This window comes from Mauremys reevesii, linkage group 2 (assembly GCF_016161935.1).
Source record: "Mauremys reevesii isolate NIE-2019 linkage group 2, ASM1616193v1, whole genome shotgun sequence".
NCBI lineage: Eukaryota > Metazoa > Chordata > Testudines > Geoemydidae > Mauremys > Mauremys reevesii.
The window spans coordinates 284,399,185-284,427,104 of record NC_052624.1 but is presented as its reverse complement, the minus strand read 5'-3'; the positions used below and the strand labels follow the sequence as shown (position 1 = coordinate 284,427,104).

At 48.0% G+C, this 27,920-nt stretch overlaps 1 protein-coding gene across 6 annotated transcripts in view; it reads right to left on the bottom strand.

Moving 5' to 3' along the window:
• Window positions 1–27,920, bottom strand: part of ARHGAP39 (Rho GTPase activating protein 39) — a 370,894-nt gene that overhangs the window by 114,354 nt on the left and 228,620 nt on the right. For all 6 annotated transcript variants that reach the window (XR_005593866.1, XM_039523605.1, XM_039523606.1 and 3 more), the window contains exon 5: window positions 2,931–3,492. Coding sequence is in view for 5 of the 6 variants with exons in the window: in XM_039523605.1 (XP_039379539.1) it covers window positions 2,931–3,492 (562 nt within the window). In the remaining variant the exon portion in view is untranslated. The remainder of the gene's footprint in view (window positions 1–2,930; window positions 3,493–27,920) is intronic.

Below are 27,920 nucleotides of genomic sequence, written 5' to 3'. Positions count from 1 at the left end.
CCCGTGCCCGCTGCTTCGGCTCAGGCTGCAGGGCTGTTTCATTGCTGTGTAAACTTCAGGACTCAGACTAGAGCCCAAGCTCTGGGACACCCCCCCCACCACCTGACTGGGTCTTAGAGCCCAGGCTCCAGCCCCAGTCCAGACAGTGAAACTGCCCCACGGCCCAAGCTCTAGTCAGCTGCCATGGGCTGGCTGCAGATGTCTAGTTACTGTGTAGACAAGAGAAGCCCACCCTTAGCTCCCTTCCAGTCCCAGACTCATAGACGTTAACGTCAGAAGGGACCAGCATGATCAGCTACTCTGACCACTAGCATATTGCAGCCACAGACCCTCACCCACCCACAGGGGCGGCTCTAGACGTTTCGCCGCCCCAAGCAGGGCGGCACGCCCCGGGGGGCGCTCTGCTGGTCCTGCGGCTCTGGTGGACCTCCCGCAGGCGTGCCTGCCGCCCTCCCGGCGACCGGCAGAGCGCTCCCCATGGCATACCGCCCCAAGCACGCGCTTGGTGTGCTGGGGCCTGGAGCCGCCCCTGCCCACCCACTCCTGTAATAGACCCCTAACCTCTAGCTGAGCTACTGAAGTCCTCAAATCCTGGTTTGAAGACTTCAAGTTACAGAGAATCCACCATTGACACTGGTTTAAACCTGCAAGTGACCTGTGTCTCATGCTGCAGAAGAAAGTGAAACCCGCCCCCCCCGAGGGTCTCTGCCAATCTGACCCAGGGGAAAATTCCTTCCTGACCCCAAACATGGCCAGTTAGACCCTGAGCATGGGGGCACGACCAGCCAGCCAGACCCCTGGGAAAGAATTCTGTGTAGTAACTCAGACCCCTCCCCATCTAGTGTCCCGGCTCCAGCAGCTGGGGGTTTTGCTACTGGCAGTTGCCGATGGGCCCCGCGCCATTGTAGGCGATCCCGTCATACCATCCCCTCCGTAAACTTATCAAGCTCAGTCTTGAAGCCAGTTAGGTTTTTTGCCTTCATTGCTCCCCACTCACTTCCAGATCCAGTACAAAATGCCCTCTGCCTATCTAGGGACATTTACAAACCTTCCATGAGTGTCAGCCTCTTCTTAGCTCATCTAGTGGCAACATTTCTCTGATTTCTCCCAGCGCCCTGGCTAGCCCTGGGCTGGGAGCCTTCTCCTGTATCTTATCACTGTGTTCAAACCTCACCTGAAACCCTCTCTTCTGCGTCCTGCCTCGGGCTCTCCAGGCCAGGGGGTGGGGTGTGAAATGCTCTCCTTCGCACTCCCCTGATCCTGGCATTGCGTTGTGCCTGGCTTTCCCCCAAGCACTGAGTGACAGAGCAATAGCCAGGCTGGTAACTTACCCAGGGTTCCAATGGTCACAGGGCGCTGACAATGCAGCCCAGGATCAACGTGCCCCAACCGTACTCTCGTCTCCAGTCCTGCCCTTTTCCCTGCTCAGCTGTAAGCCCCTACACCTGAGTGATCCTCTCCAGCCTTGCCTAAAGCAAGTGTACAGCAATGGCACAGGAGTGAGGCAGTGCAAAGCAAGGAGCTGGCTTGGTGTATTTCCCACCGCGAAGCATGTGCACTTTGGGAGACAGTTGGCATGACAGACACTGCACAAAATGAGACTGGGTGGTGCAAGCTTTTCCCTCGCTCCTGCGAAGAGCACATGGACCCTTTACACCGTCCCATCCCTGCAAACTGCATCAGTTCAAGAGCACTGTAAGGATTTGCTCCCATGAAAAAGCAGGCTCAGACGACACGTTTGTGCACACCCACTGGGCTACCAGAAGAAAACGCTGCCAGTCCCACTGCATCATTCTCATTTAGGACCTGAATCCTGCGCCCAGTGAAGTCAATGGCCTAATAGCTTTGATGGCTTCAAACCGAGCAAGCAGCATGTAGCTTCAGGTTTAATGCTGTGCTAAGCACAGTGAGATTAGCACCGTGAAGCGTGCGTGTCTAGATAGTAACTTGTTCAGCGGGGGGGGGTACAGGAAGTTGTCACTTTTGAAGTGCAGTTCAGCTCTGAAAAGGGACCCGTCAGAATGGCCTTGTGAGATATTCCAGGGACTCCAGATGAAACGTACTAAATTTATGAGAAACTGGTTTTTCCAGCTGCCAGCTCCACAGCCTGCCCCTCACGTCTGAGTCAAGCTGGGTGCCGCTCTCCAGCGTCTGTATCATCACCGATAATAAGATTCTGCTATTGGAACGGAGTTAATCATTCTGACGATGATGCAGAAGCCAGGAGAGAATCCAGCTCCCTATCCCACAGCTGGGTTGTCCCTGCAGGGCTAACAGGAGTAAAAAACAAATTTTGTTACTGAAGTCAGCAGATCTGACTCCGAATGTGCAGAGGAGCCTTTTTTTCACACAGTCATTTTTTTTGCCATAATCAAGTGGGCCATCCAGATACCCTGGCTACTCTCTACTGACAGAGTGCCCTGCCAGCGTTAGCGAATCTACAGGACATGTACATCAGTAAAAATCACACAGCCGCAATCTATGAGATGTTCATCACTAGAGATAAGCAAAATGCAGGTCTGGCTACTTACATTTCTCCTTAGAACAAATACACGCTGAGGACGAGCACAGGACTGTGTGGGCCCTGAGCAGAGATGAATAGGGACCCAAACATCTGTATGTTACACGTGTGTGCATGTGGCGTGTGTGCATGTGTAAAAGAGCCCAGTTGGTGCTTGGTGAAACCATTAGTTGTCATTTGAAGCTATTGAGCTCATTTCATGCTGGATCTCATGCTGGATTTCACAGTGTCCCAGGGATGAAAGGCCAGTGCTAAAGCCTACGGATGCTTTCACTAAGCCTCTCCGGCTGGCCGCTTATTTACAAGTGCTGCACTCGTCTCACAGGGAGGACACAATGCACAGTACAAAAGGAAAAAGGGTTGCAAGTTCTTTAGGGACAACACCAACCAACAGCAGTCTCTCTCTTACCTTTGGTGTCATTCACCGGATCCATGTGCCGGTAAATATATCCTTCTAGGTAGGAATGGAATTTGGGAGTGGGCGGGAAGAAGGCCAGGCAAATAGCCATTAGCTCCCAGCCCCGGGCCAGACTCTCATAACGGAAGTTCTCAGTGGTCTGCCGGCACAGCTGGATGTACAGCTCGTCCCTCAGACCCTGCATGCTCCAGCCTTTGGTGGCGATCTCCAAAGCCACGTTGAGTTGATCCGCCTTGGCCCGCCGGTCCCCCATGTACATCTGAATCAGTTTAAATATCTCACAGGCTTCCTTCTTGACGTTGCGGTCGGTGGTCATGATCATGGGTTTCTTGATGGACTCGCTGCTCCAGGCCAGCATGTTGGCAATGGAGACCTTCCTCCGGAAGAGCCCTTGGGTGTGCTTGTTGAAGTGCTTGGAGGCCCAGTTCTCAATGTCCGTCTCCGAGGAGGGCTTTCGTAGGGTGAAGGTAGGGAAGACACAGCTGGCACTAGGCATCATATTTCTGTTCTGTCTGCTGCTCTCAAACTGGGCACAGGCACCAAGATCCTCAGACTGAGAAACAATAGCCAGACAAGTCATTGTTACTACCTGCATTGACTCCCTTAGATCCTTCACATACAGTGAACAGCAAATCAATCATTACAGAATTAACAGGGCACCCAACGCACCCACCAAGATGTGGACGCTCCTAGGAGAGGGATTCCTAAACCCCACAAAGATGTAAAGCTAACAGACAAAATCATGTATAGTAACTAAAACACTTCATCAGTCACCTTTCCCCAGCCAATAGCATCAGTTACTACCGGGAGAGCAGGTGAGCGAAGCCACTCTGATCAGCCGATGCCATTGCTCCATTCATCCCCCCTCCCCACTGATCACTATGGCCATTGGTGCTCACTCCTACTTACAACTACGGTCAAAGGAAGCCAGTGGGACTGCACAGGCTGTAACTCCACCGAGAGCTTCCCGCAGTGTGGAAAGCAGACTGGAATGGCAGATTGCATTACCTGCCGTGGCCTCTCCATGTAACGGGGATCTCTACAAGTCACCATCTGAGACCACTGGTACGCTGTGCATGTTTATCCAGCTCAGTGTACAGCTGGAAAGGGAAGACACTCACCTGTAACCAGAGTCTGCTGAGTAGAATATGCTCCACCAAGCCACACTCTTACGGTCACGAGTCTTCAAATGTCCATGTGAGGGGAGGGACTGTTGGGGTCTATACTGGGGTTATGTTTTGCATTCAGAGTTGAATACAAATAGGTGTGAATGCGATTTTTCCCTCTGGAAGTTCAGAAGCTGAATACTGGGCTGGCTCTGTACTAGGCAGAAATATAACCACATTCAAGAGGAATATGATGCTCAAGCAGGCGGTTATTCACCCAACAGACTGTGGCCTGGAAAGATTTAGTTCTTTAAAACCTGCATACAGACAGGCAGGCTTTGGACATTACTCTGCAGAGGATTCTGTCCCCTGCCCTGCCCTGCTACGGGCTCGCTATAGTACTGAGAATGCCTCTTGCATGAACATTTGTTTGTGGCTTTTCTCTGAATTGTGCTGTGGAGCCCTCCCAGACTAGGCCCGTGGCAGCAGTGTACAAGCCCCAGCCCTCCACCTCACCCTCCAGGGTGGGCAGAGAGGGGACCTGGCCCCGTGCCCCAGGTCCTGGTTGGTTAAAGGGCTGGGAGGAAATCCCACGTGAGTTCTCCCTCTCATTGGAAGCAAATGACAGCAGGAGCTCAGCCCAGCCCCAGTGGGGACAGGGGATTGGTTACAGGACACGGTTGGCTCTGACATGGCTTGGTGGTGGGAAGAGGACCATGAGCTTGGGCAGTGAACACACAGAGCAGATCCAGACGCAGCCTGGCTCTGGGGAGTTGGGGACCGGCACACTGAACAGGTCAGGGCATGGGGGTAGCCGGACAAGACGCGTGGTCCAGACACAGCAGAGGAGACCTGCCCATCATGGCAACCACAGACAGACACCAGGCAACACAGGGGAGAGCAGGTCTCACCACTCAGAGCTGGCATTGCTCCCAAGCACCAGTGAACCCTGCAGGGGCAGAGGAGCCCTGTTCTGGCGCTGGAGCTGGGGCACTCTGGACTGTTACTCAGGCTCGACTGCAGTGCTCTGTATTTAGGCACTGAGGACTCAGGATGCTGTGCTATTTCTATGGGGGAGGGGGCGTGTGACTCCATGTAGGAGCTGCCGAACGGCTCCTTGCGCTCACTGAGATATCGCCCCTGCCCAGATAAAGTCACTGGGTTACGTCCGAATGCAGCATGAATTTGTGGGGTTAATGCCGGCCTCCCAGAGGCTGTGGAAGGGGAGGAAGTGGGGTTCTCCACTCTTAAGCATGTAATTTGGAGTATGGGGAAGGCACCAGAAACCAGGGTGCCACCCACAGCAAATAATACAGCAGGCAGCTCCTGGGAAAGGAGAGTAGCATGAACTAGGTCCCGTTAGGCCCCCGGGGAGTCCAGTATTTTGGAAGGGCTTCCAGACCCAGTTAGGTCTTGGGGCACAAAAAGGTTCTGCCCAGGCCTGGGTCCCAGGAACTTGCACATGAAGTTCTAGGCTTTTTTTGTGAAGCGTTGATGTCAAAGCTTTCTCCCAAATACAGTAACTGCCCTCCGGGCACACCCTAATAATAGTCAGTATCGATTTGCACTGCACATTTGCACCTTCCCTCTAAGGACCGCAAAGCACTTTACAAATATTAACAAACTAAACCTTACAATGTCCCTGCAGGGAACTGTCATCCCCATTTTACAGATGGGGAAACTGAGGCAGGGAGAAGGGAAGTGATTTGCCCACCATCATGTGGCAAAACCCAGACCTGTTCCTTAACCACAAGATCATTCTTCGTCCCCAGATACATACTCTACACACTGTATGCAATACATCAGTGCCCAGCAGAGCCTTGGAAATCACTGCCTTAGCCCGTCTCCACATGGCACAGCTATACCGGTATAACCCTCAGTGTAGACACTCTTATTCTGTGATGAGAATGCCTTTTTTTGGTTTAGCCTAAACTTTTACTCATGCAACCTAAGCCAGATTGAAAAAAGGCACTTTTATATCCAAATAAGATTTTCTACACACCAGTATAACTACATGGTTTAAATTCACACCTTACCTGATACCACGCTAGCTTTCCTGTATATACGAGCCCTTAGTACACAAAGTGCACTGTCACTGTCTGCACTGATACCAAGCTGTCTAACCTGACAGAAAATGACTTGGGAGGTGATTACCGAGAGAACAGAGAGACTGAAAAATACAAGCTGCAAAGACTGCTCAGGCCACCAGTTGTACAGGCTATAAAGTGGTACAGAATGTAACCCAGTATTCATATTCCAACGAGAACACTGGAATGAAAGCATTGAGGCAGCTATGAACATCAGGCTCAGTTCAGTTATCTTTATACATGCAGCTAACAATTCCATCTTGTGTTTACCCAGTGCGCTTTTCATTACTATTTTATGCACACGACGCTTCACTCCACAATGAAATGCAGCCAGCTCTGGGGTGAAATAACAGCTATTTAACCAAGCACAGCAGTGCTACTCCACAGTGTAGACCAGGAAGTGATGAAAAAAATCCCATATCCGCTAGAAATGGAAGGTAGACAGAACGCAATACTCCAGGTTGGCCAAGAAGCTGGGGCTGACACTCCTACTCTTGTGAAAATGGCTGTAGGAGCTTTAACAACCACAAGTGAACAGGCCCTTGGTTTTTACATCTCATCTGAGACACATTCTGCAGCTGTGTGAAAATACTCACTAGCTCCCAACAGCCCAAAATAAATGTGTTCTGGCAAAAGCCAGCTATCCAGGGGAGGTGGGAATGTGAACGTCGTGCACTCCTGGAGAAGGCCACTGGGCAGAGAACTTCACGAGAAAACGTCATCGTTCCACAGTAAAGTTGGTTACTCTTTCACAGGAAAGGGGTCACAAAACCAGCTCTGCTTTCACTGACCGTCTCCCAGGCAAAGCATCCTGCACTCTACAACATATGCAGAGATGTGTCTGTGTGTAGGACCTATGGTAAGCAGTACGGTGGTTTTAATGTTAGTTCCGCAGAGTTGGAGGGATTGGCTTTGCGTATAACCAGCAGCAGTTTGCTAACACAGTGCAGCTTTCAGAAAGGAGGAAAGTCTTGTGGTTGGGGCACAAGCCTTAGGAGTCAAGGGACTCACGTTCTGTTTCCACCATTGCCCCAGATTTCCAGTGTGACTTTTGTCAAATCATTCCATGACTCAGTTTCCCCACTGGTAAAAGAAATTGCTGTTTGCCTACTTCAGAGGGCTGTGAACTCCGAGAGCGACTAGGAAGAGGGGGGAAGAACCCATATTCAGCAAGGTCTTTCCCACAAAACTAGCGTGTAGGTGTCGGAGTCAGGCAAGCTTTGCTGTTCAGGACATCACATAAGCATGTCCTTAAGATGCACTGATTGTGCTGTCCCGAACCAGGGCCTAGAACAGGAAGCAGAAAGGACAGAGATGCTCACTCCAAAACACGAGGCCCCCCTTCTGCCTTACACACAATCACTGAGCAAGGGCGGGGGAAGCAGAGCTGAATTAACCCCCCAATTAGCTCATAGACACCCCAGTCAGGGACCAGGAACCTATTCCATGGGGACCAGATACTGCCCTTACGACATAACGCCTGTGAGCGGAAGTTAATTCATGTTTGTAAAGCACTAGAGATTTATACTGATTTGAAATGGGAGGCCTCGTCAGTGTGCCTTTAAAATTAGCTGTGTCTAGGAACTGTAGACCAGATGTAAAGATAAATGTATTTAAACCAAAACCTGATAGCAATTATAGCATGTATGATGGGACTGCTGCATAAAGCCAGGAAACGTAACTATTCCTAAAAATAACGGCTGGCCCAGAGGACAGAGTGAGATGAGGTCCAGTGGCTGAAGCCCTCGACTGGAAATGAAGAAATCCTGAGTTCTAATTCCAGCTCCCAAACCAATTCCCTTGCACAAGTCCCTTCCCCTGCCTCAGTTTCCTCAGCTGCAAAGTGCATTCTTATTTATATTAGAGTAGCCTCGACCAGGGCCCTGGTGCAGTAAGTGTTGTATAAACATACAAAGATGGTCTTTGCTCCAACCAGTTTATGATCCAAGAAGACGAACAGATTATGAAGACTAGAGAGGGAGACGATCCAATATATACATTTTGAATACACAGAGATACAAAATACTAAACAAAAGCAAAGGCAGCTATCCCCACTCTCCGCTGAGCCTGGCTGGTTTCCTGTGGGCAATGCCGAAGGGGTGGGGTTAAGAAGGGATTAGGAGCAGCCCAGGGAAGATGTTCCATACATAGGAGCAGAGAGAATATTTGCTGTCTAATACAGGGAGTTTCTTGCCCACCTCATGGGGCTGTTGGGGGAATTTCTTTGTTAATGTCTGTGAAGTGCATGTAATGTAAGAGCTCCCTATAAATGCCATGATTACTATTAGTGACCAGACACCATGGTGATGGCCACAGCAGCACCACAGAAGGAACAGCAAGAGAGGAGAGTGCCAAGTTTCCATCTATTTATATGGCCCTTATCACTGTAGTATCTGAGCACCTCTCTGGATTTTATCCTGGCAGCCCCCTGGGGCGGCCGAGAAGAGCTCTCTCTATTTCCCGATGGGAACGGAGGCACAGAGAGGCTAAATGACTTGCCCAAGGTGCCCCAGACAGTCTGTAGCTGAGCTGTGAACTGAACCCAGGGATCGAGTCCCAGGCAAGCACCCTTTCCACTGAACTCCACCCCAGTTCTGTACCCGCAGCGGGCTGGCCACCTGTACACCACCACACCCTGGGCCCAGTCCTCCAGAGAAGCTCATGAAAGCCAGTGATCGTCTTTGCAGGTCTAGGAGATGGCGCTGGCGTGACTGAATGGCCCTGCAGTCACAGCTGTGCCAGCCAGGCACATGAGACATGCAGGGGGATGTGCCACACGCTGACACAATGGGGTCTCTTTAGGGAGAGGCAAAAGCAGGAGGGACTTTCAGCAGGATTTGGTTCTACACCTCATTCGACCTTTGGGGTAGGTTCAGATCATATTAGGAGATGGGCGAATGGGCCGGGGGACAGGTGAAGGGAGGGATGCTGACATGACCAATGAGCAGCTGAAGAGGAGAAACAACTTCAAAGCAGCATATCCCCTAGCAGCTTGTTTTAGGGCAAGGTCAGTGAATGAGTGCAGGAGCCCAGGCACTACCCAGGGAATCGGGAGGTCAAGGGTCTAGCTCCAGCTCGGGGAGTCAGGGATATGGCAGAGCCTTCTTCTGCCTTGGCCTGATTGGAGAAGAAAAATCTTGGTCTCCAGGCGCCCAATCCTGCACCTCTGAAGACAGATAGGAGTTTTCCCAGGTCCTCCACTGAGAGCAGGTCTTGGTTGCTGCAGGCCTCGCTGCGTTATCTAACATCCAATCAAGCCGTTGTTTGTACAGGGCCTAGCACAAGGCCCCGATCCTGACTGGGGCCTTGAGGCACCACCGTAATACACATATTAAAAGGTAATTTGGTTACCTAACTACCCATCTTCTATTCCCAACCTCTGCAAATCAGGCTTGGTGACATTTACAACTGCTTTGCTCCTTGTCTCAGGTGAAAGTGGCTTATCCTCATGGAGGATAAGGGCCCCAATGGCTATTAGCCAAGATGGTCAGGAACACAATCTCATGCTCTCGGTGTCCTTAAGCCTCTGACTGATGCTGGGACTGGACCCCAGGGGATGGATCACTCAATAATTGCCCTGTTCTGTCCATTCCCTTTTAAACATCTGGCACCGGCCACTGTCGGAAAACAAGACATTGGGCTACATCAGAGGTGGGCAAACTACAGCCCGCAGGCCACATCTGGCCCACAGGACTGTCCTGCCCGGTCCCTGAGTCCTGGCCGGGGATGCTAGCCCCCGGCCCCTCCCATGCTGTCCCCTCTCCCCCGCAGCCTCAGCGTGCCGCGCCACCCACGCTCTGGCCCACTGCTCCTGCCGGGCAGCACGGCGGCGTGGCTGGCTCCACCATGGTAAGGGGGTGGGGAGCAGCGGGTCCCAGGGGGCACTCAGGGGACAGGGGGGCAGTTGGATGGGGTGGAGGTTCAGGGGAGGGGGGACGGACAGTCAGGAGATGGCAAACGGGGGCGGGGGTTGGAGAGGCACGGGAGTCCCAGGGGGGCTGTCAGGGGTTGGGGTAGTCAGGGAAGAAGGGGGCATTGGCTAGCGGGTGGGGTCCCTGGGGGTCAGTTAGGGGCGGGGGGTCCTGGGTAGGGGCGATCAGGGGACAAGGAGCAGGAGGGGATGGATGGGCCAGGGGTTCTGAGGGTGGCAGTCAGGGGGCGGGACATGGGAGGGGTCGGATGGGGGTGAGTGCCAGACTGTTTGGGGAGGCACAGCCTTCCCTACCCGGCCCTCCATACAGTTTTGCAACCCCGATGTGGCCCTCGGGCCAAAAAGTTTGCCCACCCCTGGGCTAGATGGACCACTGGTCTGACCCAGTACGGGCATTCTCGTGTTCTTATCTTTCCTCTCTCTTATCGCTAAGCCACCACTCAAGGCAGATCTTCAGCTGGTGTAAACTGTCCATTGGACTTCAGCCGAGCACTGACAATTTATACCAGCCGAGGATCTGCCCCTCAGTGGGCAGCATTCAGTGCCAGCTAAATAAGATTTACAGGTGGAGACGCAGCCACAGGTTTTGCTTTTTAAACTCTTCAGTCGACTGTTATTAAATATTTATATTCTAGTAGCATCCATAAGCCTCCGGGGTTCAGAGCCCCATCCTGCCGAGGGCTGTACGACACAATCCCGGACCTGCACATCTAGCTGTCAAACTGAAGCTCCAGTTCAGAGCTGTCCATAAGTCCTAGGCTACTGTTACTTCCTCATTCACAACGTGACCTCTCTGCACAGGGCACTTGGTGGCAGAGCCTCACTGCACAAGCAGGAGGAAGGTCTCCGAACAAGACAGGAAACTCCAACATGCTCCTACAGGAGCGCGGTTTTACTGCTGCTGAGGTGGGCGACATGCCTACAAGCCTCGCGTGACTGAGCCACATGGATAGACTCACAACGCCTGGGAGCCTTTCCATGGGCAGCATGGACTTCTGCAAAGCTGCGCAAAGAGCATCCATGAACGACCCTCATCTCCTGGGGCAGACAGGGCCGTCCAAACAGTTACAAACAGTAGCTGCTGAGTCTCTCCTCCCCCTAACCCAAAGTTATCCCAGGGATGAACCTGGCCCTGTATTTCCAAAGCTGCATTCCCAGCTGAATGACCTTTAAGTACATGGACTCTGCAAACACTGAAAGGCTTTAAGGCTATTTTACAGCCGGCACTGTGCAGTGAAGCTTATTTCTTTTGGTCAGAATCTTTGCCAGTTTGGAAATGTGCCCTGCAGAGGCCAAGGACTATTTGTTGCTTCTGATTTGGAAGAATCCAATGTCCTTCCTTTGTCACTTCACAGCCGTGTTTTCCACTGGGGCCCACTCAGGTGTGAAATCAAGAACGGCGATATTGCTCTGCTATTCCTGGGGCCTCCGCCCAGTGCAATATCTCATCGCTGCTGAGGCCTCCCTCTTCTGTGCTCTGCATGAGGAGAACAGGGCAACGACAAGCCAAAGTGAGATGGAAAGGGGCAGAGGCAACGGGGAAACCAACAGCAGCAGGAAGATGGGAGCAGGTGGGTGCAGGGGAAGTAGTGAGAAAACCACCCAGAAAGCTACTCGTAAGGGCTTTGATCCCTCTTGCTGCATTGAGCACGAATGGAGGGTTTGAATTGCTGCCTGATCCATTGGTTTAAATAAAAACGATGTTTCTTTTACTCCTAGGAGTGACCTAGGGAGAGTCAACAGGTCCAAGGGATAAGGTGAACCAGAGCGTTTAGAGAGGAGACATGCTGAGCCCCACCTCCCTGCCTGTGCAGGATTGGCCGACTGCTCATTACTAGCGGTTTGTCCACACAAGATTCAACTGCCCCATGTAACAAGGCTTCCCCCACTTCCCTTGGGAGACTGTCTCTGTGCACTCCCACCGTCAGCAAGTCTTCTTACTGCTCACTCCCAGGGCAGGAGGCTAATCCGTGGCCTAGGCATCAGGAGACCAGCGGTTCTCCTCCTCACTCCAGCACAGAGTCACCATTGACTTTAGGAGAGTGCCTTTGCCTCTGGGATTTTGTCTCCCATCTGTTTAACAGGGCGAACATTCCCCGGTTGCTCTGGCTGTTGCATCATAGCAATGTAGGTCTGGAAGGGAACTCAAGAGACCATCTAGTTCATCCAAGCCCATCTCACCTTCCTCCACAGATATCTTAACCTGTTCTTAAAACCCTCCAATGATGGGAATTTCACGATAACCTGGTCCAGTGCTTAACTATCCTTAGGGTTGGACAGATTTTCCTAATATCTAATCTAAATCTCCCTTGCTGCAAATTAAGATGATTCCTTCATGTCCTACCCTCAATGAACATGAAGAAAATTGATCACCGTCCACTTTGTAACAGACTTATGTCCCTCCTCTGTCTCCTGTGCTCTTGAGTAAACACACCCAATTCCTTCAACCTTTCCTCACAGCTCAGGGTTTCTAAACCTTTTATCAGTTTTGTTGCTCTCCTGTGGACTCTCGCCATCATGCCCAAAACTGGACATAGTACTCAACCAATGGAGGCCTCTTCCATGCCTCTAAAGTGCTTTGAGATCCACGGATGAGTGGCGCTGGAGATGGGCAGAGCATTAGTATTAAGTGCTCCTTCTTTTAATTTCATCCCATGATCATTATTGTCCCCAGGTATTTAGGCAACGTGGTATGAAAACTGAGGGGCATCACCAAGCCAACTGCCAGCAGACTCAGGGACACCCATCCCCTGGCACAGCTGCATTTCTGCTGTGGTTGATACTCTTGTATCATCACTTTCTCTAGCAACAAGCTGCACAGTCAGGGCTTCCAAAGACACTTCCCATTCTCAACAAGTCTGGTCAGTTGCTCTTCAAAAATTGTCTGACCTGAAATTTCACCTGCTAAGTCTCATGCACATCACATGAAAATGAAAGGTCATAATCATGCCACTGAATCTGATTTGCCCAATCAAGAGCAACGATACCACAGCCAGCAGACAACCAAACAGACTGAGGTTTTGCCCACAGAGGCTACAGGTCCCAGCATGCAATTCAGCTTCTTCATCAGAATGGAAGTTTACTCTGAGCAGAAGACTGCATTGCATGCTGGGATCTGCAGTCCCCATAGGCTGCACCTCTGCACTTCAGATGAAGGATGAAACCAAGCTGATTCACTGTAGAACTTGATGGATCACATTTGATCCTGGTGCTACACTGGTCCCACTTGCACCTCACTAACAGAAGTGTCCCCATCAGATGCTGTCTGATTGGGTATCCCTTTGCTATGGACAATCTCTGCAGCCCTCACAGAAAGTGCCAGCACACCGGCTTTGCACAGGGGATAAAAGAGGGAGTGGGGGGAAGGACTATTCCCTGCCAACCTGGAGGTTTGGTGCAGAACAGCTGAGCAGCCTCTTCTCAGCCCCTGGGGCACAGGCTATAGCAGCAGCTGGAGCCCTGCTTGCCCTCTTCACAAGGGTTTGGGCCAGGGAATCCATCTAGTGGCTGACCCCATCATGTCTTAAAATCCCCTCCTCTGTGCTGCACAGAGAGGCGCCAAGGAGCTGAGCTCTACAGCACACAGGGGGGGCTGAATCCCAGCACCTGGCCTGGCCCTCGCAATTCAGCTGCATTAAGGGTCTTCTGCATCCAAGGAGGGTTGGGAGATTGGGTAGAGGACAGATTGGGGTAGGGGACATGCAGATCTGATGAGAAACAGTCAAATGAAAAAAAATCTGATTCAATTACATCATGTAATGGGAGACAGCTACAAAGTGACAAGTTTTTAAAGTGCTCATATACCAATGCTAGAAGTCTAAATAATAAGCTGGGTGAACTAGAGTGCCTCGTGTTAAATGAGGATATAGATATAATAGGCATCACAGGAACTTGGTGGGATGAGGATAATCAATGGGACTCCGTAATACCAGGGTACAAAATATATCAAAGGACAGAACAGGTCATGCTGGTGGGGGAGTGGCACTATATGTGAAAGAAAGCGTAGAATCAAATGAAGTAATAATCTTAAATGAACCAAACTGTACCAAAGAATCTCTATGAATAGTAATTCCATGCTCGAATAATAAGAATATAGCAGTAGGGCTATATTACAGACCACCTGACCAGGATGGTGATAGTGCCTGTGAAATGCTCCAGGAGATTAGAGAGGCTACAAAAATAAAAAACTCAGTAATAATGGGGGATTTCAACTCTCCCCATACTGACTGGGTACATGTCACCTCAGGACGGGATGCAGAGATAAAGTTTCTTGATACCTTAAATGACTGCTTCTTGGAGCAGCTGGTCTTGGAACTCACAAGAGGAGAGGAAATTCTTGATTTAGTTCTAAGTGCAGCACAGGATCAGATCCAAGAGGTGAATATAGCTGGACTGCTTGGTAATAGTGACCATAATGTAATTAAATTTAACATCCCTGTAGCGGGGAAAACACCACAGCGGCCCAACACTGTAGCATTTAATTTCAGAAAGGGGAAATACACAAAAATGAGGGTGTTAGTTAAACAGAAATTAAAAGGTACAGCTCCAAAAATAAAATCCCTGCAAGCTGCGTGGAAACTTTTTAAAGACACCATAATAGAGGCTCAACTTAAATGTATCCCCCAAATTAAAAAACACAGTAAGAGAACCAAAAAAGAGCCACCATGGCGAAACAACAAAGTAAAAGAAGCAGTGAGGCAAAAAGGCATCCTTTTAAAAGTGGAAGTTAAATCCTAGTGAGGAAAATAGAAAGGAGCATAAACTCTGACAAGCGAAGTGTAAAAATATAATTAGGAAGGCCAAAAAAGAATTTGAAGAACAGCCAGCCAAAGACTCCAAATGTAATAGCAAAAAAAAAAAAAAGGAAGTACATCAGAAGCAGGAACCCAGCTAAACAACCAGTGGGGCCGCTGGACGATCGAGATGCTAAAGGAGCACTCAAGGACAATAAGGCCATTGCAGAGAAACTAAATGAATTCTTTGCATCAGTCTTCACGGTTGAGGATGTGAGGAAGAGTCCCAAACCTGAGCCATTCTTTTTAGGTGATGAATCTGAGGAACTGTCCCAGATTGAGGTGTCATTAGAGGAGGTTTTGGAACAAATTGATAAACTAAACTGTAGTAAGTCATCAGGACCAGATGAGATTCACCCAAGAGTTCTGAAGGAACTCAGATGTGAAATTGCAGGACTACTAACTGTAGTCTGAAACCTATAAGTTAAATCAGCTTCTGTACCAAATGACTGGAGGACAGCTAATGTGATACCAATTTTTAAAAAGGGCTCAAGAGGTGACCCCGGCAATTACAGGCTGGTAAACCTGACTTCAGTACCAGGCAAACTGGTTGAAACTATAGTCAAGAACAAAATTGTCAAACACATAGATAAACATAATTTGTTGGGAAAGAGTCAACATGATTTTTGTAAAGGGAAATCATGCCTCACCAATCTACTAGAATTCTTTGAGGGGGTCAACAAGCATGTGGACAAGGGGGATCCAGTAGATATAATGTATTCAGATTTTCAGAAAGCCTCTGACAAGGTCCCTCACCAAAGGCTCTTAAGCAAAGTAAGCTGTCATGGCATAAGAGGGAAGGTTCTCTCATGGATCGGTAACTGGTTAAAAGATAGGAAACAAAGGGTAGGAATAAATGGTCAGTTTTCAGAATGGAGAGAGGTAAATAGTGGTGTCCCCCAGGGGTCTGTACTGGACCCCGTCCTATTCAACATATTCATAAATGATCTGAAAAAAGGGTAAACAGTGATGGATGGAGGGCAACCAGCTGAGCATAGTAGCCAAGTCCTCTGCCTCTAGCTACACCTGGGAACACCCCAATTCTCAGAGCATGGGTTTGTTAGTGTTACACAGACCCGTGGCCTAGGGATATTCTGAAACAGGAGCCTCTCGACAAGGAGTTTGCACCCAGAATAATGCCATGTGAATCCCACTTCTGGTCTGTGTGCGCTCCATGTGGGTGGACTGCACATATGTGCCCCAGAAGCAGGATCCATATGGACAAACACTCAAACAGCCATGGTTACAGTAAGGTAAGCAGCCATTCTTTATACTACCTGGCTGTGCTTCCTGGGTGCTGGAGGGCTGCTGGCCTCTAACTGTGTGCCTCAGGTGAGGCATCTAATACAAGGGTGTTCCTTGTTCACTATCTCCGACGAGGGAGATGGGAGTGTATCCAAAAATATGTAAGTATTCCCCAACTAGTGCACTAAGAGTGATGGATAACAGATGATGTTACTGCTGCCGGAAAGAACAGCAGCATGCTGTCATCAGCTTAATGGAAGCCAGATCCTGGCCTGATTTACATCCTGCGATTGCATGAGGGAGAAAATTAGAGCCTAATCTAACCTACTGAAACAACATTGTCGCCACAAGACGAAGGTGGGCGCAGACTCAGCTGTCATCAGCAAGAGCATAAGAATTGTCCCTGGAACAGAGAAAAGGGCCATCCAGTCTGATATGTTGCCTGAGAGGCCAATGCTGAATCCTAGTACAAAGGAAAGTGTAAACATCCTGCTGCCCCCACCCCATAATCCCTCTAATTGTACAATACTGTACCAGGGCTGGGGGGGGGGGGAAGGGAATTCTTCCAGATCCCAGCATATTCCCCGAAACACGAGGGATGATGGAGTTCCTACCAGTACAGCCACCATTCTCAACCCATATCAACGAAGGTTACTCACCTGTCACCAAGGATCTGTGAGATGAACTCTGCACATTCACACTCCTGGGGTGCAGCCTGAACGGGGACAACTCTAGCGAGCAGCTGTTGTACTCATCACACGCCTCCCTCGCCCTCCCCTCAGAGAATGTCAAAGCGTCCCAGGGAAGAGTATAAAATGGATGTGGCACTGCAGCCGCCTTCCTTCGCCTGCGAGCCCCAGGCCTTTGGTGAGTAGGACTCCGTGGTAGAGGGAAAAGGCGGGCGGAGAGTCCGTCTCGCAGAACTCCGGTGACAGGTAAGTGACCTTCATTTCTCATTTGAGTGTCCTCTGCCCTTTCCCACTCCTGGGCTAGATTAACAAGCAGTGCTCGGGTCCAGGCTGACGGGGCCACGGGGTCCTAATAAAATAAGGCCTGCAGGACTGCTTTGCCTCCGATCTAGATTACAAATAATGTGTCTAGAAAACGCCATAGAGACTGCCCTCAATCGAGCAGAATGTGTTTTAACTCCCTGGGGAAAAGACATAGCCCATCAATTTATAGGATTGACACAAAACACAAAATCCAACCCTCTTGACCGCATTTGCACAGAAACAGCTTTACTCGTATTCCTCTCCTCATATGCAATACACAGTTTTAGAGACTGCCTAAATAAAAGGCTAAAGCCCTTCTAACATCCAGTGTACATACTTTAGCCTCTCCAGCCTGAGTATGAGGTTTGGAAATGAACACTTGCAAAATTATAGACTAGTTTTATATGCAAAAATGAGATGACTTTCAGTAAAAACCTTGGGCATCTACAGAGAATTACGCTATGAAAAATAGCAAATGGCAGATCAGCCATTAACACGTTATTCACTTCTACACCTTGCTGCAGCGATAGCTATCAAAAAACACGGTCTTAACAGACAGATGGAACAATGCACAGTTTCCCAATGGTTCAAAAGGAGGTTTCATTAATGGTGAAAGGACTATCTTCAAATTCCAAGAATGCGTTATTGGAGGATATAGATTATTAAGGCCTTTTAAGAACTTTTTAACCACAGCATAAGTAAAAACTGATTTACTCTCCACAAGTACATGGTATTCTGATACGGAGGAGAACCGAACCTTCACTGAAGATCAGAGAACAGGTCTTTAACTAAGATACAATAAATATTCTACTATATAATTAATGGGTGCTGTAGCCTATATATGGATCTATCTCATAAATGGTAACCCATAATAATTTTTTTCCATTTATAACTATAATATTTTCATGTGGACTCTTCTCTTGAATTTATCAGTACATTTTGTACCTCTAATGAACAAGACTTTTCTAACAGTCCCAGAGCCTTATTCCCCATGGCTTTAAACGGAGAGACTAAAGATCTGGGTGACAGAACATCCCTTGTTGTTCCATGAACAAGTCCAGTACTACTGAAGAGATTTGATTAACCCTCTGAACACGTGAAGTAAATCCGGGTACTATTGTTGTCTAGCCCATGCTGGTGCCATTACGATACAACAAGACAAAGCCAGTGTAATTTTATCACTATCTGAACGAGGGGAAATGGGGAAAATGCAAAAATTAGGCCTCGACCCCAATGTATTAGAAACACATCTGATATTGAGTCCCTGTCTTTTCTCACTCTGGAGCGAAGTTTCTGACAATTCCTGTTCCTGCTGGATGCAAAAAGATCTATTACAGGATTCCCCACAACCTGAAGAGGTGTGTTATTACTCGGTCTTTCAAAAGGCCATTTGTGCATCTGAGAGGTTAACCTGCTCAGGTGATCTGCAAGTGTGTTTTGTTGAATTGCTACTGTGTGAACATCGTGTTCTGTACACCAATCCCAAAGATGCCTTGTCTCTATGCACTATCACGGAGAATGAGCCCCACCTTGTTTGTTTCGATAAGGGGCCATTGCAATCATCTAGTCTGACCTACTGTATCACACAAGCCATACACTTCTGGCACGTGTGCCGGATGCTGGAAACACCAACCAACTTGACACACACCTTTTAAAACCGGGATTTTTTATTCTTCAGTTCCGCCATCTGCGAACCAATGACTAACAGCTAACTGAACCTAATACTAAACTATTAACTATCTAATAAGTTAACAATCTAACTATAAAATAATTAATCAGCTAATAAGCTACAGATCAGGGAGCTGTGCAGAACAGTTCCTCATCGGTTCAGCTGGTTGCAGTTGCAAGGAACTGAGAGGAGTGGAGTGCCACGCCCCCTTTTATAACCTTGCCCTGGAATGTTCAACGTTCCATGAAGGGAGAGGCGAGAAAGGCACGTGAACGCTCTGACTACTGCTAGCTGAACCAACTGGAGTATCCCATTAGTGGGAATATGCAAAGAACATTCAAAGAAGAACTGTGAAATTCACTCAGCTATTTGCCTCAATATTATCCTGCAGCAGTGAGTCCCACAGTTAACTACATGTGGTGCATAAAAAGTATTTCCTTTTATATTTTTTAATTGGCTGCTTTTTAGAGTTCCTCCTTTTCCTTGTGGGAAGGGATGGAGAGAACAAAGAACACTTCATGGAATCTATGACATATTTCATATATTGTACTGTATTTGTAGGTCTCCTCTTTCCAACATATACACCTCTACCCCGATATAACGCCACCCAATATAACACGAATTCGGATATAACGCGGTAAAGCAGTGCTACAGGGGCGGGGGAGCTGTGCACTCCGGTGGATCAAATCAAGTTTCATATAACGCCATTTCACCTATAACGCGGTAAGATTTTTTGGCTCCCGAGGACAGCGTTATATCGAGGTAGAGAGGTATCATTCTAAATTCCTGATGCTTATGCCTTTTCATTGCTTTGCTTCAGACTACTTCTGCAGTATATGTGCTTGGTCTTATAACGGGCAGAGTGATAACCCTGTTTTCTTCTCAGTTCAAATATACATTTAATATGGTTTGAGGTTTTTATTCCCTTCCAAACTGTTTACACTTTTAACCAGTATTAAACTTCCTCCAGTCCCACCAGCTGATCAAGAGAGAATAAAAAAATGAAGATCTCCTGAAGGAAATTACAAGCAGCCATGAACAGTAACCATGAGACTAAATCATTCCCAAACATGGATAAACCTCTGGAGGCTACTAAACACCCGTGTAGTTTACAGCTGTACATCAGACTTCCGTTCCAGCTAGGCGAGTTCGTAACAAGCTACACACACTATGAACACATGCTCCAGTACATCAGGAGGATCCCCAAGTTGTACTGCGTTTGGAAACCACGGCACAAAGCCAAAGATTATAGGACAATGAAGGACAGCCCCAGACAAGGACTGAGGCTCTGTGGGCTGATCCTGCAGAACACAACCTCCATGATTTGTTGTGATCACTGGTTTTTATGATGACAAGTATCAGCTCATTGTTTCCTTGCGTCTCTTCCCTCTTTGTTTTATCCACCTACTGTCTATACTCTTGGGCTTTGACTGCAAGCTCCTTGGGGCAGGGGCCGTATTTTGTATCGTGTCTGGCATAATGGGGCCCTGGCCTCCAGGGGCTACTGCAATATAAACAAACAACGGATGATGCCCTACAGCAGCAATGTGAGCTTTCAGGACTTCAGTCTCGGGGGGGGGGCGGTATTCTCAATTCTGAGGTGGATAGACCGCCCTTTTCTAGCAGTCACCAGGGTAGGGCCATCCTGGCACCCAGCCAGCTTCACGGTGACTTGTATCCAACAATCTCAAACGCGCACAGGGAGAATGGCCAGGATTTGAGGAGGATGGGTAAGGGGTCCCTATCCTACTTCCCCAGGCCACAGAGCTCCCCTCTGCCCGGGCTCCTAGGTGTTCTGCACAGCAGAGTTTAAAGGGTGGAGCAAGGAGAACACTGCTATGCAACTCTGCTAGGGAAGAAGGACGCTCAGGCTGCAGTAGCTGCTGCAAAGTGGCCAGCGGCCGCCTCAAACAGCTGCCTTAGCGATGTGGAGAGGATTCATAGGATATGGAATTATCAGAGCGGCTCAGACCCACGGTCTGTCGAGCCCAGCGTCCAGTCTCTGACAGTGGCCAGCACCAGATTCTTCAGAGGACCGTGCAAAACTCCTAGCGTAGGCAGATGTGGGATAATCTGCCCCGTATGAAGATCTTATTTTAGGCCTTAGCAATTAGAGATATGGTTCAGTTTTCAGCCAGAGGTTTTATATCCCTTCCAAAAATCTGTTAGCGTCAACTCTCATTACTCCCAAGCTGCTCTTCTGAAGGTGTGCAGATGGCCTTCAAGGCTGAGGACTGAAAGGTCAGATATAGAGTGATTGTTTAGTATCTGACCTCTGAGTCCTCATCCTGAAGGGAAACCTGCACAACACCTTCAAAAGACAAACCTGGGAGTTTAAATTCATAACTTTGCTAGATACTAAAAATCATGGACTGAACAGAGACCCTGGATTTATGGCTTATTTAAAACAATCTATAACCCACCCAAACCCCACCCTCAGCTTTTGTTTTCTTCCTTTTCCCTTATGACTGGAGGGGTGTTAATAGGCCACTTCATCGTGAATGGTTCCTTGAAATATGTATTAACTACTTATGCTAAATAATCTGTCCCACCTTCTATTTAGCTGTGATCAACCTGAAGAAGTCGTCAAGCTTGAAAACTTGTCTCTCTCACCAACTGAAGTCGGTCCAATAAACGATATTACCTCACCCACCTGGTCTCTCTCAAATAAACTCTGTCACCTGGTTCCCCTTTATCCACTATTCCTTCTCTCACACACCCCACTCCCAAATCTGGCTAACTTTGGCTTTGGCTGAGGAGAGAATTTAGCCTTTTAGTTCTGACCAATGGTGGTGGAAGCCTCCCCAGGGGGTTACTGTCTAACTCCAAGTAAATTTACTATTTTCTGGCTCATAATCTTTCAGTACTCATAAGCACAGATCTGCTATCAATGCATCACTTTTATGGGCATATATATATTTGTGTCAGAGGAACTGGCTGCTTGAAAACCTGCCAGGGCTAATTCATGACTGAAGCCTGGCTCCTAAGATTCCCTGCAGCTCAGTGGCCTGTGTCCTATTGGCTGCCTCTAGGTTACTCCCCCATTAGATACTGATGGAGGATCCTTGGCAATTCCAGCTTCTTAAAATAAAACTGTTCGGGTTCAGGGCTCCAGGGCCTGGGATGGGAGAGGCAGAGCTACAGTTCGATTATTACAGACCCATAATAGCCCTGAGCTGTCAAACCCACGAGGAAATGCTCTCTGCCATTTCACCAGCTATCACACACCAGATGTCCCGCTACGGTAGCATTGTCAAGGGGAAGCTAAGCACTGTAAGGAGGCGGCTATTTATGTGCCGAATAACAAGGGCACAGTGCAATCTAATTATCACATTGGCAAAGGCACCATATGGAGCTGGGGGACAGGTTGTCAGAGAGGCTGGAGCTGGAGGATTTTGAGGCAGTTTTGGTAGCGTATACCCCTCCCCTCCTCTCTCCAGGCCTGCTGGGACCAATGTGCATCCTACCCCCATCTTTGCACGAGCTTCTGAATGTGATGATGAAGATGTGATTACATATGCTCCATACCAGCAGGCTCAATTCCCACACTGGGACTCAGGATTAATCAATCTCCTCTTCTTTTATGTATTGATATTTCTGTCCCCCTAATATACACTGTACAAAAAGAATGGGTTTTTAAACAAGCAGCGAGTTTATCCTTATTGCTTAACTAAATCAAGTGGACAGTGAGTTACTCAATACACCACCAATGTCCTTATCACTTAGCAACTTTCATCTCTTCACAAGCATGGAGAACATCTAACTGCGTGGGCCTCTGCGCTCTAGGTTAGCTTTATCCACGCCGCAGAGCTTACAGCAAACAAGGGTCGAGGCTGCCCGGCCGGTTAAGCATAGAAAATTCAAGATACGGCAGTTCTGAAAACAATGCAAGCATAAACTTTTTGGAATGGAGGCCTCTCTCTCCAGCTCAGCCAACAGAGGAGGATTGGGGGCTGCTTGGGTTTTCCATTTAGGGTCTTGACAAGGGAGCTCAAAGAATCACATATGGTTCTCAAGAAGTTCACAAGTCCGATCAGAATTCTTTGTACTCTGCCTGGCCCCAGGTACAACAAGCGGAGTGCTGATCACACAGGTAAAGTAGCACGGGAACACTGGAGAAATAGTCTAGAGCCACCGGGCCCCTCCTCCACCCCTCCTAGCAGCCAGGAGGGAAAGGGGCAAGAAGATTCTAGAACACCATGGGCCACAAACTAACCACAGACACATCCAGCCGTGACAATGTTGAGACTTAGGCCTGGGCTACACTAGTGGGGGGGTTCGAACTAAGATATGCAAATTCAGCTATGTTATTGGCGTAGCTGAAGTCGAAGTATCTTAGTTCGACGTACCTGGCCATCCTCACGGCAGCGAGTCGACGGCCACGGCTCCCCCGTCAACTATGCTTACTCCTCCTGCCGAGGTGGAGTACGGGCATCGATTTGGGGATCGATTTATCAGGTCCAGATGAGACGCGATAAATCGATCCCTGATACATCAAACACTACCCACCGATTCAGTGGGTAGTATAGACGTACCTTAGGCAGCCACTTGCAAAAACATGGCTGTATGTTTCTTACACAACTCTGGGCAAAGATTCACTTTCCTTGCTCTGTATTTATTATTGGTTCAACTGGCTGGAAGTAGAGGCACTTGGATTGATAGATTAGAGGGTTATCTAGTTTTACTGCAGAAACACAGTAGCTCCAGTGAATGAAAGTTATATTGGTCCTGGTCTTACCAATCAGTCCTGAACCAGCAGCCACACTAGCTATCTGTTTATATGGTCCCAATGACAGCATATGGCGATTGCCAACCTGAGGAACCAGTGACAGTTTTTAAAGGTCCAATATCTCAAACCACAAGGGCACAAACAAGTATTTCATATTCTTGGAGACACAATCCCAGGTATCTGAGGGATAAACCCTTTGGAAAATAGAGCAAGATTCTCCTTTAAAGTCCTTTATATCACATCTTGGAAAAGCTAGAAACACTGACAGGACCAATATAGCTACTATCAGAACCGGTACAATTTTCTGTGCATTGGCACTAGACATGCGATCAGAAAAATATTTCACCCCCTCTCCCTGGTTCTGTAGCTTCCATGGCAATACTATGTTGTAATTTCTTAGAACAATTCTCTGAAGATATCCTTATGCTGACAACTGTAACTCTACAGTAGCCAGCACTATTTTTCCTCTTTGGCTAGCCACGGTGTCACCTTGTGCACTAGACCCACTGACACCTATGGGTCCTTGAGCTAGAAGTTGGCCTGCAAAGGGAGAGATGAGTTTGCGCCCTTTTCTGCATCTTCAGAATGCTTAAGGAGGACTGGAAGAGAGTTTGGAAAAACAAAAAGTCCCTTTTGAGTAGTGTTTTTACCTTACTAATATATATACTGGGAATATTAAATCTAGTCCTTCTGGTTTTATTGGAGACCTAGAGAGCTAGAGTGGGAGCTTTCTCAGCTCTTAATTAAAGGGGCAGGATGTTGAATCTCTAAATAAAATATTTACTTTTAATATGGTGTTTAACTCAGACAAAACCCCAAGAAAATTTGAAAGAGCTTGTGCCTGTCCCACAAAGGATAATATCTGAAGACTTGGGCCCAGATCCTCAAAGATATTTAAGCTCCTAATTGGATCTTAGTTCCCTAAAAACCCCAATGGCGCAGGTTTCACTTTGGTGGCATTGAGATAATCTTATTGGTTCTCTAGCCAGCTATAAAAACAATGAGGAGTCTGGTGGCACCTTAAAGACTAACAGTTTTATTTGGGCATAAACTTTTGTGGGCAAAAACCCACTTCTTCAGGTGCATGGAGTGAAAATTACAGATACAGGCATAAATATATATTAGTGGTCCCCAATGTGGTGCTCGAGAGGCCATAGCGCCCGCTGAGGCATTTATGTGCGCCCGCCTAGTGCCCAGCAGGGGAGAAAAGCCGCAGCCCCGCGCCTGCCGGGGACAGAGAACTCCGGGGCTGCAGGCTTCATTCTATGTTAAAGTAAAAGTAATAAAAATATTTGGACCAGCAGTTCAACAATGTTTTACTTTTTTAAAATAAATAAGATGAAAACTGTTTATAATATTTATTTTGTAAAAACTCCTTAATTTTTCTTACAGGTAGATAAAAAAGAGCAAATTCACATGGTAAGGTGAAAGAGTAATTGCCGAATAATTTAATTAATACCTTTTACATGTAAAATTACCCTTTTTATCTTATGGATTTATATATTATGTAATATTAAATATGATGTTTTTCGTATTATTTAATGTACAAATACAAAATAAGCCTTGAAAAATTGTTGGCGCCCACCACACTCTTCTGAAAACATGAATGTGCTACTGGCCACAAAAAGGTTGGAGACCACTGATATATTGGCACATGAAGAGAAGGGAGTTACCTTTTCTTCATGTGCCTCTCTCTCTCTCTCTGTATATATTTATATATATATATATATATATATCTCCCTGTATCTGTAACTTTCACTCCATGCATCTGAAGAAGTGGGTTTTTACCCACGAAAGCTTATGCCCAAATAAATCTATTAGTCTTTAAGGTGCCACCAGACTCCTCGTAGTTTTTGTGGATACAGACTAACACGGCTACCCCTCTGATACACTACTTGGTAGCCATCTATGGAATCCTCCAGGAAAGATAAGGTAGAGAAGACTTCAAGGGACAGATTTCCAGAAGTGCTCAGTGCTCACCTGCTCCCTCTGAGAACACTGGAAGTTGGTTGAAATCCCGCCCATCTCATTCAAGGATCTAAATGAAAGCTGAGCTCTTTTGAAAACCAAGCTAAGTACAGTATTTAGGGGCCTCCATGGCACCCATTGAGTGCTGAGCTCTTTTAGGAAGCTGGCACCCCATTTCTAGCCCAAACAAACAAGCAGAAAATAGCAGCTCTTGAAAACACCTTTCAGGCCCTTCATCATGGATCAAGAAGCAATAAAAAGAGCACACGGCCACAATTTTTCTTCCTTGTAGAACTGACCTGCAAAGAGATGCTGTCAAGGGTGGTGATGGGCTCAAAGACATGACTCATCATTTCTCGTCAGTCTCTTTGCAAGCCCTATGCATTTATTCATACAGAGTTTTTCTTCTCTCAGAAAACAAATCAACTGCAGCAGTCCAGCACTCTCAGCAACCCTACAACAAACCAGTGTGCAGGCACAAAGGTGAAACACAGCAGTCCTGCTTTCAGCTCCCAAGATCAGCATCAGCAAAAGAAAGGGTTTTCGGAACCATGGAAAATATTCAAGCAGAAATCTTTTCACAGTTCTAAAAACAGCCAGAAAATACACACTGGCTACAATTAAGCCCACATTTTCCAGCTGTTTTTTCCCTACAAGATGAGAACTTGGGTTGATTTTCAATTTTTTCCCCAAGGACCAGATAATTCTGGAGGGATTCTTTTAAATGCACCCCCCTTATCCTGCCATCAGTGTTTGTATAAGAGCCACACCTAGAGACTCCAGCCTAGGGCTGGGCCCGCTGTGGGCTAGGCATTGCACGGACACACAGTGAGAGAACACCCTTGGTCCCAGGGAGCTTACAGGTTACACAGACAGAGGGGGAAGTATTGTGTCAGTCTTACAGATGGGAACTGAAGGCCAAGGAGGTTAAGTGACTTGCCCAAGGTCACACAGGGAGTCTGTGGCTGAGCTGGGAACTGAACCCAGAGTTCCCGAGGGCTACTCATTCTCTCAAAGCTCTATTTGCTTGGATAGATTTCCACAGGACACAATAACCACCCACTCTATCAGGTGGTTCAGACTGATCCCCACCCACAAAATCCATGTCAGCCAGGATAAACTCCCCAGGCTCCACTCCCTCACACATGAACCTTGGAGTCTGTTCGAAAAACACGCCCACCACATCTCCATATCTCATAACACAATAACAAGGGGACATTCAGTGGAATTCAGAAGGTGACACATTCAAAACCAACAAAAAGGAAATATTTTTCCACATGCATAATCAGACTGTGGAACTCAACGCCACATGATGTCATTGTGCCCAAAAACTTAGCAAGATTCCAAAAGGGACTAGATATTTATATGCATAGCTAGATTATCCAGAGTTATAGCTAATGCCAACACAGTTTTTGGAAGGGGTATTAAACCTCCTGCTTTGGAATTTAAGCCAATCTCTGACTAGTAGGGATTAAAAGAAAGACCTAACGTGGGAAGGCAGGTTACACCACATCTACCTACTGCGGGGTTTCTTGTACTGTCCTCTGAAGCACTTAGTCCTGACCACTGTCACAGACAGGACACTGGACTACACGGACCTCAGGTCTGATCAACTGTGGCAAATCCTACAAGGGCTTTGCTGGGCCAGGACAGTGAGTTGAGTAATGTGCCGTGCCACCAAACTAGGGGGCTATTAGCAACCTGAAAGGTCAAAGCTGCCATGACACCTGCTGGGTAGAGAGATGTCTCGGGTAGCCAGGCCCAGCCTGTTTAGAACTGCATACAATAGGCCAATCCCTTTGATTCTCCCTGGGCACCAGTACCCATTGGCAAGCACAGACCATTCAGCCCCACTGGGACGTGCTGTCAATATGAAGCTCCATTTAATAATATAAATTTCCAAAAGGTCTCCAGGTGCAAATGCCGCTGAGGTCACAGTCAGAGTCTAATCTGGAGGTGCCAATGGCATGGATCATTGTAGCCAGGTCCTGCATGTGAAAAGACAGGTGCAACCTTCTCGCCACATGCAGCTGGAAATAGCGTCTGACCACAGCAGTTCCCTGAGCATTCAAGGATCCAACCCAGCCCTTACATTAACAGATGGGGGTCCACCCAGGTGCGGGAGGAGGCGGATATAGATCTCCACTATTTCTAAGGGGAATGCTACTTTGCACTTCCTTAGTACCTGTCATACAAGGTTCTCAAGTGTGTTACCAGGAACAGTGCTGGAGTGTTCTGAATCAGGATTTCCTCTCCTAAATGTTCTATGGTTTCCCTTTACTCTTTATAGAAACTCTGCCATGAAGACCCTTGTGTGTCTGGCTCACCAGCGCAGTGAAATGGGGTAGTCTCACCCTGACTATGATCCAGAGTGTCTCAGGAGGGTTATTTAGTGCTAGATCCTGCACCCACTAAGGTCAACGGTGACTTTTCCACTGGTGTCAGTGGGAGCGGAATCAGC